The sequence below is a fragment of the Sus scrofa genome, chromosome 9, assembly GCF_054392235.1.
Source record: "Sus scrofa isolate SSC_HxYL_T2T_F1_AM1 chromosome 9, Sscrofa_HxYL_maternal_Yorkshire_Landrace_v2.0, whole genome shotgun sequence".
Classification (NCBI taxonomy): domain Eukaryota; kingdom Metazoa; phylum Chordata; class Mammalia; order Artiodactyla; family Suidae; genus Sus; species Sus scrofa.
Genome location: NC_139391.1, coordinates 56,351,998 through 56,366,084, shown reverse-complemented (window position 1 = coordinate 56,366,084; position 14,087 = coordinate 56,351,998). Strand labels below are relative to the sequence as shown.

Here is a 14,087-nt window from a genome sequence, read left to right as displayed (position 1 = left end):
AGGTTCCCAGGCTAGGGGTCTAATGGGAGCTACAGCTGCTAGCCACACCACAGCCACAGCAACACCAGATTCACACTACGTCTACCACCTACACCATAGCTCACAGCGATGCTGGAGCCTTAACCCACTGAGTGAGGCCAGGGATTGAACCCGCAACCTCATGGTTCCTAGTTGGATTCGTTTCTGCTGCACCATGATGGGAACTCCGGTTTGTTAATATTTTGTTGAAGATTTTTGTGTCTGTGTTCATCAGTGATATTGGCCTGTAATACTCTTTTTTTTGTGGTGTCTTTGTCTGATTTGGTATCAGGGTGATGATGGCCTCATAGAATGAGCTTGGGAGTGTTCTTTTGCAGTTTTTTGGAAGCATTTCAGAAGGATAGATAATAACACTTCTCTAAGTGTTTGATAGAATTTGCCTGTAAAACTCTCTGGTCCCAGACATTTGTTTTTTGGTATTTTTAAATTTATACTCCCCATGCTTGGGATCTAAACTTTTCAGTCATTCACTCATAGATGTTTATTCCATTCAAGTCATTGATTTCTACGGTCTATTGAGATGATAAAACTTTGCATTCAACTCTTCCAGAAAAAGAGGAGATCTATGGCCCAGGAGACGTTTACATAGAGTATTGTTACTTTTTCTAGTTTTCTGTCTATCTTTCTTAAGTCTGAGAGAGAAAAAGGATGTAGGTAAGAAAAGTCCACTTCTTGAGAACTGTCTTAACTCATTAAGTGGAGACTTTGAGAAAAATAGTTATTAAACACGTCATGAGTGAAAAACCCCTTCATTCGGATTCTGTGTTTGATCATGTAGGTCACAGAGCCCGGGGCAGGGGAGGGCTCTGGTGTCACAGGTGTAGCAGTCTGACGCAGCGAGTGTGCTGTGTGGGATTTCCTGTCTGCCTCAGCTGTAATTAACCTAGCGCGTAATAGACCGTGGCCCAGCGTGATCACGTATCACTGGTGTGTTGGCCACACAACTGAGTGTACATCCATAGAGCCGAACAGCCTGAGCACTGTGTTCTCGGTTCATGCCTTGAGGTTTACATTTTTTTTTAATACAAGATGGAGACCGAAAGTGAGAGTGGCACTTCAGGAGATGACAGTGTCTTTTGGTTGGATTCGGAAGTCGTAAGCCAGGAGACTGACAGTGAAGAGGGAGAAAGGGAAGGACCTTTCAGGTAATTGTGGCATTGCAGTTAGTTCTCCCTCTCTCTGTCCCTCTGTCTCCCTCCTTCATCTGCACCACCCCCTCCTCTCCTTCCCATCTTTTATGTTTTAATTCCTTTTCCTCTAAGACTTCTTTTCTCTGGGCAAAGGCTTGGAGCTAGAGAGGACAGGTTTCTAGATGTGTATAGCGCTCTTCATTCCACGACTTGTCCTGAGCTTGTTAAATGCATTTTAAATGACTTGTTAGAACACCCGGAAGAGAAGGTGTTAGACAGGTTTTGTAGTAACATTTCAGGAATTTCAGGTAGAGACTCCGAATGAACTACTGCCCCTTCCTGTATCTGATTTATACCTAGTAGATTTGATCTGAGTTTGGATCTAATGGATTTTTCGTCTTCTTTTTCTTGGAATATGTTTGAGTTGAGAGAGAGAGAGAGAGAGAGAGAGAGAGAGAGAGAGAGAGAGAGAGAGAGAGTGTGTGTGTGTGTGTGTGTGTGTGTGTGTGTGTGTGTTGGCTGCTTTTGTTGCCTTATTCATGTCTATGAAACATTTCGATTAAGTACAGATTAATTGCTTCATGACTTTGATCTTATTCTTGTCTCTGACATCAAGTCTCACTCCCTTTCACCCTCTGGCCAATCTTTCTTGGTTGAGAATCTCTAGTTGCAAGTGGACGATTGAAGTGGTTGAGAAAGCCTCCTGTTGAAGCAGCTCTCCGCATACTCAGTGCATATGGGTGAAGAACAAGGTCTCACCCCGCTTGTGGAAACCTGCCCCATTGTGTATTAATTCTGTTGTATTGTTACAAATTTTAGAAGGTTTGTTCTGCCTTTTCTTTTTCAAACAGCAAATTAATTTTTTGTGATCGTTTTTAATTTTTTATTAAAGTGTGGTTGATTTACAATGTTCTATCGATTTCTGCTATACACCAAAGTGACCTAGTCGTGTATCTATGTATCTGTATTTATGTAGATATACATATATACACACAGACATACATACATCCCTTTTCTCATATCATCCCCCATCATGTTCTATCTCAAGAGATTAGGCACAGTTTACTGTACTACACAGTTAAGACCTCATTGCCCATCCATTCTAAATGGAATGGCTTGCATGTACTAACCCCAAACTTCCAGTCCCTCCCACTCCCTTCTGCCTCTTGGCAACCACAAATCTGTTCACCATGTCTGTGAGTGTTTCTGTTCTGTAGATAGGTTCATTGAGCAAACTAATTCTTTCAGGGGTATTAGAAAATCTCCTGAAGACGTTTGTACTGCATATTATCACTACCACTCACATTGGCAACCAAACATCTTTTAAAACTTTTATCTATGAGTTTTTGTGTAGGAGAACATACCATTGTTTTCATCAGAACTTGTCTTTATGCTTAATGTTCAAGAAGAGTCTTTCTTAAGTGAAAGGATTTCTTTATCCGCAAGTTTTGTTTATTTTTAAAGTCTAGGTTAAATGCCAGAAGAGACTGAATATTAGGAGCTCTTGATAACCCACGCTAAATTTGTTAATTGGTGGTTAAATTGCTTAAGAAGCGTTAAAGAATAATTCAGCGTTTATAGTATGAAGATGAACTATTTTATTAGCTAGCATATGAAATTCTTTTTTTGTGTCAACTTTCTCATTCTCTCCATAATTTTATCTAGCCTTTCTTATTTGAGTAATCTACTTCTCTTCCAAGGTGTGCTGATGTTCCATGTATTTCGTAGTTATTAATGTAGTCAGTATGTCATGAATGATTAGTAGGAATAAAGTATTTATTATGTTTGGATTAAAACTGTTTGACCGGGCATTGGTACTGTGGAAGTTATTTTGGTGTATTTGTCAAAGAAAGAAACAACCGCAACATTGTTGTTGTGATAGATTTGCTGCTGTGATCCTCACTTTACTTGTGAGACACCAGGAAGCTGACTGGGATTTTCTTTTGACAGTTCAATTTAAAAAGCAGTCTGTATAATATTGAGCTTTTCTTTTCCTTAAGACTGTGTGACCATGTTTTCCTCCTGAGAAACTGAGCTAGTATAAGCAATGTTTTAGGAAACCACGACCCCATAGGACATTTATCCTGTTTACAATATTATTTCATATCTGAATGTCATCATGGGTCTTGCAATCCAACTAGGTCTTTGAGATTTGATCTTATTTTATTTATAAGCGCAACAAAGAGATCAGGGTAAAGCCACAACTCATGTAGTGTTTCTCACCTATTCAGCAGAAAGACATGAGGAAACGTGGCAGCAGAGTGCTTGCACAATATTCACCACGCGTTGCAGCTGAAATGCCTTGCAGAAAAAAATGTGTGTGGGTGGGAAAGTTGCGGGTTGGATAGTGGGAGTTGCAACTGTAACCTTGGTGGAACCAGTGGTAGACTCAGTGCTGTATCTGAGAGTTGTTTTTGTAAAATCAACTGAAGAGTTAAAAAGTATACAGAAAAGTCTTATGTGTTTCTTTGACATCTGTGCTAATACACATTAAACCAAACTGTCATTATTGATTACATTCTAATGAATTTCTGTGCACGTTTTTCATACACACACACACACACACACAAAATGAGGGCAGAAGATTGTATGCTGTTGTTTTTCTCTGAGCAGCTTCTAAGCTAGGTTTAAATTCTTTCTGAAAAGAATAGCACTGTGTCATTTGAGACACCAGGCTCAGAGGGTAAAGTCGCAGTTACCTAGAATGTAGATTTTTGGTGTTTCCAGCCATCTGCTCCAGGAGGAAGTATTCATAGACAGACACTATGTTTGTCCAGAAGTTTTTGAAATAACATTTATTTCTGGACTTGGTTGGAGTCTGGGATACATTTCTCACATTATAGCTCTGTGGGAAGTTACCCAGCCTCCCTTTGTGGCAATAGTTCTAGCCTGTCTACCACTGGCTCACAGGTCTCTCATTTTCTTTCTTTTTTTTTTTTTTCTTTGTCATTTGAGGGCCGCACCCATAGCCTATGGAGGTTCCCAGACTAGGGGTCTAATCGGAGCTGTGGCTGTGGGCCTACGCCCACAGCCACAGCAATGCCAGATCCGAGCCATGGCTGTGACCGACACCACAGCTCGCTGCAAGCGCCTGATCCTTAACCCACTGAGAGGGGCCAGGGATCGAACCGGCAACCTCATGGTTCCTAGTCAAATTTGTTTCCGCTGCGCCATGACGGGAACTGCAGGTCTCTCATTTTTTGATTTCTAGTTTCTAGAGTAAAATTAATATCTATCACATCACCACGTGAAATAGTTCTTAGATGAGAATATTTAGACATCCTTGTAGTCCTTAGAATAGAATAGTCCTTGGGGATCATTAGAACTCTTCTGTAAATATGAAGAGGGAATATGAGGCGAAGAGGAAAAACAAAAATGTTTTAATTCTTTTAAGAAAGAAAAATTTATTTAGGAGTTATATTCAATGTGCTAAGCTGATATGTTATATGCAGTATATCAGTTATATGCATATTAATTCTATAAAGTAGGTATTATTATTTCCCATTTTCCAGATGAGGAAATTATAGCTCAGAAAGCCACATAGACCGCATTGCCAGTATATGGTAGAGTGCAGTCTTGAGCCCAGGTGTACCTGAAGTCGGAAGTAAAAGACTTAAGTTTTATGAAAAAATTTTGAGGTATCTGCAGCTAAGTGTTATTTTCTGGTAAGAACTTTTAAGAGGCTACAGCTTATTTCTCAGCTCTGAAATTTCTTTGAGCTTTTTGAGTCCCAGTGATGTATAGACGATGCAGGCAACATATAATAATGTGACCTTTTAAAGATGTGACCACTAGGACTCCTTGAAACTATTACTAACTCAAGATCATAAGAAGTTCTGATATTTTGGCATTTGAGGTTGGAAGTGTTTACCATATGACCTTGTTTAGTGTTCTCTAGTGTCATATTATTGGCAGATACATAGCCTGGCAAGTATGACACAGAGTTTGAAACAGTTACACAGATGGTGTAGTGCATAGTTGAACCAAGTTTTTAGAATTTGTTTACCTTTAAACTTAGAGTCACAGATGCCCAGATCTCTCAATCAGATCTTCACTATGAGACAATTGATTTTAAGTGAGAAGAGAGAAACTTGCGACTTTGGTTAAACTAGGATAATTTAGTGTACATATTTTAATTTTTTGGAATATCTTTATTGGTTTCTAGCATAATAGAACTAATAATAATAGTTCGTGCATTTGATTGGTTGGTTGTTTGCTTTATTTATTCTCTGCCTTATTTGAAGTGAGGCCATGATTTAGAAGATATTGCATGAGCAGTCCAAATAGGTAACAGGGGCTTGGGATATGGTATTACATTTCTTCTAGATTTCTGCTTTTCTTTCAGATCTAGGGAAATTAATTTTAGTGGCTAGATTCCACTGGAAGTCCCTAATACTATTTTATAATTTTCTGCTTTTAATACTATGACTGTTCTTTTGTCTTCTATAGAAATTCCTCATTTTAGAATTCCCAGGTTAATGACTTACCACTGATATACACATCAATATCACACCCAGGCCTATTTATACTTGTGGCTTTTCATAGTCACCACACCCTTCATAGTCTGTTGTGTATCATACCAAAAGTGGTGTATATTTTGCAAAAATATACTTCTGTTGTTCTTCAACCTTGGATGTGTGATCTGGAGTATAGTTTAGCCCCTAAGATACTCTTTCAATACGAAAAGTAACTTTTATCCAACATACTCTTAGCAGGGGTCACAAAAATAATAAATTTGATTTTAATCAACAGAGTCTTGTGTTTACATCACTTAATCTTAGAAAATTTTATTCAGTATTGGAGCCTAGCCATTAGGCTGTCCTTACAATCTGTGAAATGAGTCTCTCTTAACTACAAGGCATGCTAGTGCAAGATTTTCTTGGTATTTTAGTAATTAAGCACATTGGGATGAAATCCAGGGTGAGCTTTTCTTATATCTGTGTGAGTTTTTGGATGTACAAGAAGGGCCTTAGAGCACAGAAACTTTATAAAACTATGTAAATGTTCCTGGTTATTGTTGTTTTTATAATTAAAAATTTATAATTAAAAATTTTAATTTATAATTAAAAATTTAAAAACCTTTGCATTTAACTTAAACATTAAACACGCATGAACAGTTGCATGTTCAAGCTTAGTAAATGAAAATCCCTGAAACACTTAAAGCTTTGTTTATAAATGTAATGTAGTCAATTTCCTTTTTTAAAAGAAATACATAAAGTGACAAAGCTGCGAAAATTATCATCAGAACAAACAAAACCTTTGTAGGTACTTAATTTTAGAAGTTCTGCTACGCTTTTACTTTCTGTTAGTGATTAGCATCCCTTTCCATGCTCTCATATTCAGATATGCATTTTCTTTATTATAATTTGCAAGTCAATTTCTTTCACTTAGATGTGTCTTTTTCTCCCCCACTTGGCTTTCTTTTTTCTTCTCTACTTCCCTTCCCTTTAAAATAAGCTCCTTAGAATACTTCTTTTTCTCAGTCCCCTTCTCCCTGGATGAGACGTTTGGTATTCTTATCTATCATCATTCTGCCCCCACTCCCAAGCCTAGTGTTTTGCTGAAATTGTTTAATATTTTTTGCCATTCAGTCAGATTCAGGTATATGTGTCATTGCTGTTTCCTCTCCTTTTTTTTTTTTTTTTTTTTTGTCTTTTTGCTATTTCTTGGGCCGCTCCTGGGCATATGGAGGTTCCCAGGCTAGGGGTCCAATCAGAGCTGTAGCCACCTGCCTACGCCAGAGCCACAGCAACGCAGGATCCCAGCCGCGTCTGCAACCTACACCACAGCTCACGGCAACGCCGGATCCTTAACCCACTGAGCAAGGGCAGGGTCCGAACCCGCAACCTCATGGTTCCCAGTCGGATTCGTTAACCACTGCGCCACGACGGGAACTCCTGTTTCCTCTCCTTTTTATCGTATTCCATGTTAATGAGTCTGTTCTGGTTCGTTTGTTATTTGGAAGATAGTTTCTTGAGTATTTTGTTCATATAAGTTCTGATTTCTTACCTATATATACCTAATGCTATTTTTTTTCTTTTCCTTTGTGGGTAACTTACTCTTTCTGAATGCTTGTAAATTTTTTTTTTTTTTTTTTTGGTCTTTTTTGTCTTTTGAGGGCCGCACTGGCGGCATATGGAGGTTCCCAGGCTAGGGGTCTTAATCGGAGCTGTTGCTGCCGGCCTTGCACCAGAGCCACAGCAACGCCAGATCCAAGCCGCATCTTCAACCTACACCACAGCTCAGGGCAACGCTGGATCCTTAACCTGCTGAGCAAGGCCAGGATCGAACCTGCAACCTCATGGCTCCTAGTCGGATTAATTTCCGCTGAGCCACGACGGGAACGTTTTAAAAAAGTTTTTAGTTATGTGTATTTTGCCATTAAATCTTCAGCTTGGCACTCAGTGACTTTCAATCCACAGGTTCAAGTGTTCATGTTAGGAACAATTTTTTATTGTTATCTGTTATTAATTTAATTATTACCACATCTATCTGTAATAATTTTTCCTGGAGGAATCTCTTTATTGTATATTTAGTCTCCTTAATCTTTCATGATCTATTTATCTTTACACTTTGAGCTTGTGATTTCAGGTATTTCTTGTACTTGTTCTTTGGGTTACTGATTTCATCTTTCCTCTAATCTTTCAGATTTAATTTGAATAGGGAAATAATTTAAAGGTTTTTCTTCACATATAGATATAGCATATACATTGACATCTAATATTTATCTAGTAATAAATTTAGGTGTTTGTGCCCTTCGACTTTGCAGCTTGATTCATTCAATGTGTATGTTCTTTTTGCTCTGATTGAACGTAATTGAAGCTTTTAACTGCTCAGTATTGCCCTTCTTTTCTCTTCCCCTAATAGTATTTTTTCTAGCAGTCTTATAATGTATATATGGCTTCTACCTTGCTTAAGTGCAGACACCCATGTTAGGAACTCTAGTCCTTCTAATTGATTGTTAAATTTATTTACAGAGTAATTTTCCAGTTTTTATTAATGCCTTAGGGGCAAGTACCTCCTTTGTTGTGGGGAGAAGTGGGAGTGAAGCCTCCTTGAACCTCTCTTTTTCTCTGCTGGAGAAATACTGGGATCATACCAGTCAGTATGATCCCATTTGCTTTTTTTGCCTTCTGGAAGTCGATCAAGGTTTCTGGCCTGCTGATCCCACCCATATTATTTGCAGAAGGGTTTATATCCTTTTATTTGGCTTACTGCCTTTTCAGAGCCTTGGAGAAGGAGAGCTCTGATTTTTTAACATATACTCAGTCTTGAATTGGAAGTCCAGTAGTAGTTTTTTCCATTGCTTTTGAGAGGAAACTTCTGAAGGGAGCATTCATTGAGACACCCAGTGAATCTATTACCCAATCTAGTGGGCCTCTACAAATTCGAATGGCTTGCTTGGTTCAGTGTCTTTTTCAGGCTGGGAGGTGGGATCTTCTAGGAGAAAATGGTCTGTCACTGAGTGGAGTGACTGAGACATGTTAATGGATTGCAATTTTCTACCTGAAAAACAGGGCTAATATTAGTATCAAACAGTAACCAGTTAGAAGATATAATGGAAGAAAAGAAAAGACAAAATACTCAGGAATAAACTTAATAAGGAACTCTAAGACCTATATGAAGAAAATTTGAAATATTACTGAAGGACATTAAAGAAGTTTGGGACAAATGGAAAGATGTACCATGTTCATCACAGAATATTCAACATCATAAAGATGCCAGTTTATTTTAAATATAATGTGATAGATAATAAAGTGCTTTTTAAAAGCCAGGGTACATTTATCTTGAAATAAATTGCTCTTGACTAAATAATTTAGCCAAGAAACTTTGGGAAAAGGAAAAAAGCAAGGATGTTGGATAGAGGATTAGTGCAACCAGATGTTATACTATAAAGTCTCAGTAATTAAAACCTGTGGTACTAGTATGAACAGAGGGGATAATGGGGTAAAATGGAAAGCCTAGAAATATATCCTAATACGTAAGACGATATGGTAAAGATGTCCTCTCAGAAACCAGTGGGGACATTATATACTATACAGTAAATACTTTGGGGAAAAGTGGATATGCACCTGTGGAAAATAAAATTGGAGACCTGCTTCATACCAAGGATAAATTCTAAATGATCAAAGATATATTTGTATTAAAGGAAGCCATGAAATATTTAAACAAAAACATAGGAAAATTAAAAAAATTGTTTTGGATCAGGGAAGGCATTTTGAACCGACTGAAAATGCAAAACTCATAAAAGGAAGGGCTGTGAAATTCAACTACTGAAAATATAAAACATCTGCATTATAGAAAATAAAATAATCAAAGACAAATGACAGTCTGAAAAACAGACTTGGAATTCATATTAAATGAAGAACTAATCTCTTTAATATGTAAAGAACTAAAAAGACCTAGGAAAAGACCAACACCCCAACAGGAAAATGGGTTACTATGTAGAAAGAATTTTTTTTCACTGTTGAGTATTTGCTTTTCAGATATACTTGAACATATGTAGAGATGATACACTTAGAAACTTACAGCATAGTTTGTGATAGCAAAAGATTGGAAATAATTCAAGAATTCATTAGTAGGGGTTTGGTTAAATAAATTATGGGATAGCTACACAGTGGAATATTATACAGTTGTAAAAACAGTGAAGAAGCTCCTTATATACTGATATGGAAAATTCTCCACGAAATATTTGAAAACTACACAGCAGAGTATAAATGTGATAGTTTTTATAAAGTGGAGCGAAGATGGAGGAATAAAACTCTTCTCCCAATTTTTTATACAAAGAATAGCATAGTTATACATTTGCTTGTATACTTGGCTTTTTGTGGACATATTCTTTAAGAAATTTTTATATGAAAAAATTATATGTAAGAATGTATATATATTCATAAAGTCCAGGCTGATATCTTAAGTGGGGAATTTAATGGGTAGGAATTGGGCAGACTGGAGATAGGGAAGGGAAGAAGATTTTTCACTATATATACCTATTTATATTTTTTGATTTTTTTTTTTTTGCATGTTAAAATTATAGTACCTGTTTAGAGTTGTAGTATATCAAACACTTCCAGTTGGAAATGACCAAAGCGCAATTCTTCTGCCTTCAATAAACCTCTACTCTATTTTCACCATCAACGGCACTGACCTTATCGTATTAGAAGTTCAGTTTCTTTATTTTCTGGGAATTCTAGGAATGTTATATTTATATAATGAGCACTTAATAGTCCACATTAACCAGACCAGAGCTCCTATTTTTTTTTAAAGTTTTACTGACGTGTAATTGATTTACAATGTTGTGATCAGAGTGCTTATATTTTAAGGGACTTCATTATCTAATTTATTAATATCCTCTGAAGGTCGGCAAATATTACCCCCTCTGATGATGAGTAATGACGTTTATAACTTACAGACACCCTGTAGCTCTAGTTTTACAACTTAAATAAACAGAAAACACCAAACTCACCACTTTAAGTATATCTCAAAGAGCTGTTTTCTTCTTCAGTGGAATTTAAATATATTTTTTCACAAATGGACAGACATAAATTGACTAACACCCATTTCCTTGATAGAATAGATGCTGCCTGTCTCTGTCTGTCAAATAGCACCACAGGGACAGACTCTAAGTTTCCAGTCATTACTCATACCAGTGGAGAATAACTCATTGACCACAAGTGTCACAGAACCAGAACCCAACTGGGAAAAGAACCAGAAATAAAGAAAATAGAGATTGTGGGAATAAAAAGAAAAAAGTAAGGCTCTACTGCTACTTCCTCTAGGGATGAGGAAAAGACCTGCCTGGGGTTGGGCAGTCGCTTGGGTACACATCTCAGGCAATGTGTCACTTCTCTGTAGAACTTGAATACTGTCAAGTATAATTTTTTCATATTATGAACAAGAATCTCATAAAATATAAAGTGAGTTTGTGTCAAAAGTTCAAATAATGTTTTTTTTTGTCTTTTTAGAGCCACATCCATTGCATATGGAAGTTCCCAGGCTAGGGGTTGAACTGGAGCTGCAGCTGCTGGCCTATGCCATGGTCACAGCAACGCGAGACCTGAGCCGTTTCTGCGACCTACACCACATCTCACAGCAATGCTTAACCCTCTGAGTGAAGCCAGGGATCGAACCCATGTCCTCATGGATACTAGTCGGGTTCGTTGCCACTGAGCCACGATGGGAACTCCCTTCTTGCCCCCTTTTTTTTACACCCATGTATATGGAAGTTCCTGGGCCAGGGATTGAATCTGAGCCACAGCTGCTCCTTATGCTGCAGCTATGGCAACGCCAGGGCCTTCAACCACTGCACCAAGGCCAGGAATTAAACCTGCACCTCAGCAGTGACCTGAGCACTGCAGTCGGATTCTTCACCCACTGCATCACAGCAGGAACTTCATATTTTTCTTGCCTTTTTAAATAAAACTGATGCAGACCTCAAGACAGTGTTGAAGAGAAGACATTCTTGTCCTGTTTATAACCTTGTTGACCATACTTGTCAGTGAGAAAGCATCAGTATTTTTACCATTAAGTATGATGTTAGGTTTGTGTGTTTGTGTGTGTGTGTTTAATAATCCTCATCAAAATATGTACATCTTTTTAAAAAATCATGAATAGCTATTAAATTTTAACCTTTGAAATAATATATATGTTTTTATTCCTTTATTTTAACGATATGGTCAATCATAAGCATTAATTTTAGAATGTTAAAACAATTTGTGTTCTGGACTGAATCTCCCTTGCTCACTCTCCTTTTGCTAGTATGTTGTTTAGGAGTTTTGCAGCTATGTTCAGGATACCGAACTATAATTTCTTTTTCTAGTAATGTCTTTATCAGGTTTTGACACGAAGGCTGTCTTGGTCTCACAGAACAGGATGGGAGGTCTTCCTTTCATTTACTTTTATTCTCTGGAAGAGTGTATATAAGATTGTTATTATTTATTCCTTGTATGTTTAAAAGAATTCACCAGCGACTTCATTGGGGCCTGGTGTTTTCTTACAGATTCAATTTAATACTTGTAAGACTAATTAGATTTTTTTCTTTCTTGTTTCAGTTTTGATAAGTTATGTTTGTCAGGTAATTTGTTCATTTAAACATAATTCTCAAATATATTGAAATAAAGTTGTAATGTCCTCAGAGTCTTTTTAATATATATAGGCTTTCTAGTTACACCTCCATTTTCATTCTTTATATTTGTGTTCTCTCTCTTTTTTTTTCCTTGATGTTTGTTTCCTAGAAGTTGTCCGTTTTGTTAATCTTACAAAGGGTCAATTTTTGGCTTTGATTTTCTCTATTATGAAACTTGCTTTCTATTTCATTGATTTCTTTATTAATTTCTTTCTTCCTTTCTACTTTTCCTGGAATAATTTTCTATTTAATCTTTTCCTAGATTTTCATGGTGGAAGCAGAGATCATTTATTTTTCAACTTGTCCTATTTCTAGTAATAAGCACTTAGAGATATAAATTTTGCTGTTTTAGTTGTGTCCCACATATTTTCCTGTGTTGTATTTCTGTTATCATTCGGATCAAAATATTTTTTAATTTGCATCATGATTTTATTTAACTTGCACAGTTATTCAGAATTGTGTTTCTTTAAAAAAAAAAAAAACTTTCAGGAGTTCTTGCTGTGGTGAAACAGGAGACACTGGCAGTGTCTCTGCAATGATGGGATGCTAGTTCCATCCCTGGCCTGGCACCACTGGGTTAAAGGATCCAGCATTGCTGCAGCTGTGGTGTAGGTTGCAGTTGTGGCCCAGTTCTTATCCCTGGCCTGGGAACTCCATATACATTAGGGCAGCCAAAAAAAGAAAAAAAGAAATTCCTTTTAAAAACTGAAGTATAATTGATTTACAATGCTGTGGTAATTTCTGCTGCACAGCAAAATAATTCAGTTATATACATTTATACATCCTTTTTTGTATTCTTTTCCATTTTGGTTTATCTCAGGATATTGAATATAGTTTCCAATGTTATGCAGTAGAACGTTGTTATTTATTCTATACGTAATAGTTTGCATCTGTTAACCTCCAATTCCCAGTCCATCTTCCCACCACCCCACTGCCCCCTTGGCAACCACAAGTCTGTTCTCAATGTCTGGGTTTGTTTTCTCTTTGGTAGATAGGTTCGTTTGTACCATACTTAATCTAGATTCCACATACAGTGATTTCATATGGTATTTGTCTTTCTCTTTGACTTACTTTACTTAGTATGATAATCTGCAGTTGCCATCCACGCTACTGCAAATGGCATTATTTTGTTCTTTTTTATGGTTGGGTAGTATTCCATTGTATGTATGTACCACATCTTCTTTATCTTTTAGAGTACATTTAAGGTGTTTCTGTCTTGGCTATTTTAAATAGTGCTAAATAGTGCTGCTATGAACATAGGGGTACATGAACCTTTTTTTAAAACTTTTTTTTTTTTTTTGTCTTTTTCTAGGGCTGCATCCACAGCATATGGATGTTCTCAGGCTAGGGGTCCAATCAGAGCTGAAGCTGCCGGCCTACGCCAGAGCCACAGCAACACCAGATCTGAGCCACATCTGCAACCTGCACCACAGCTCATGGCAACACCGGATCCTTAACCCATTGAGCGAGGCCAGGGATCGAACCTGCAACCTCATGGTTCCTAGTTGGATTCGTTAACCACTGAGCCATGAAGGGAACGCCTAAAACTTTTTGAGTTATGGTTTTGTCTGGATTTATGCTCAGGTGTGGGATTGCTGGATCATATGGTAATTATATTTTTAGTTTTCTGAGGAACCTCCATACTGTTTTCCATAGTAGTTGTATGAATTTACATTCTCACCAACAGTGTAGGATTCCTTTTTCTCCATACCCCTTTCCAGCTTTTGTTATTTGTAGACTTTTTAATAATGGGCATACTGACCAGTATGAGTTTTGATTTGCATTTCTCTAGTGCT

General features: G+C 37.2%; 1 protein-coding gene across 10 annotated transcripts in view; it reads left to right on the top strand.

Annotated features, from left to right (window-relative positions):
- ARHGAP32 (Rho GTPase activating protein 32) overlaps positions 1–14,087 on the top strand; it is a 274,553-nt gene that overhangs the window by 87,967 nt on the left and 172,499 nt on the right. The window contains exon 1 of one of the 10 annotated variants that reach the window (XM_013979564.3): positions 887–1,184. The exons of 8 other annotated variants lie outside the window; for them this stretch is intronic. In XM_013979564.3, coding sequence (XP_013835018.3) covers positions 1,069–1,184 — 116 coding nt within the window. In that variant the 5' untranslated portion in view covers positions 887–1,068. Of the gene's footprint in view, positions 1–886; positions 1,185–14,087 lie in introns of those variants that run through there. One more of the 10 variants, XM_013979563.3, reaches the window with a different exon arrangement.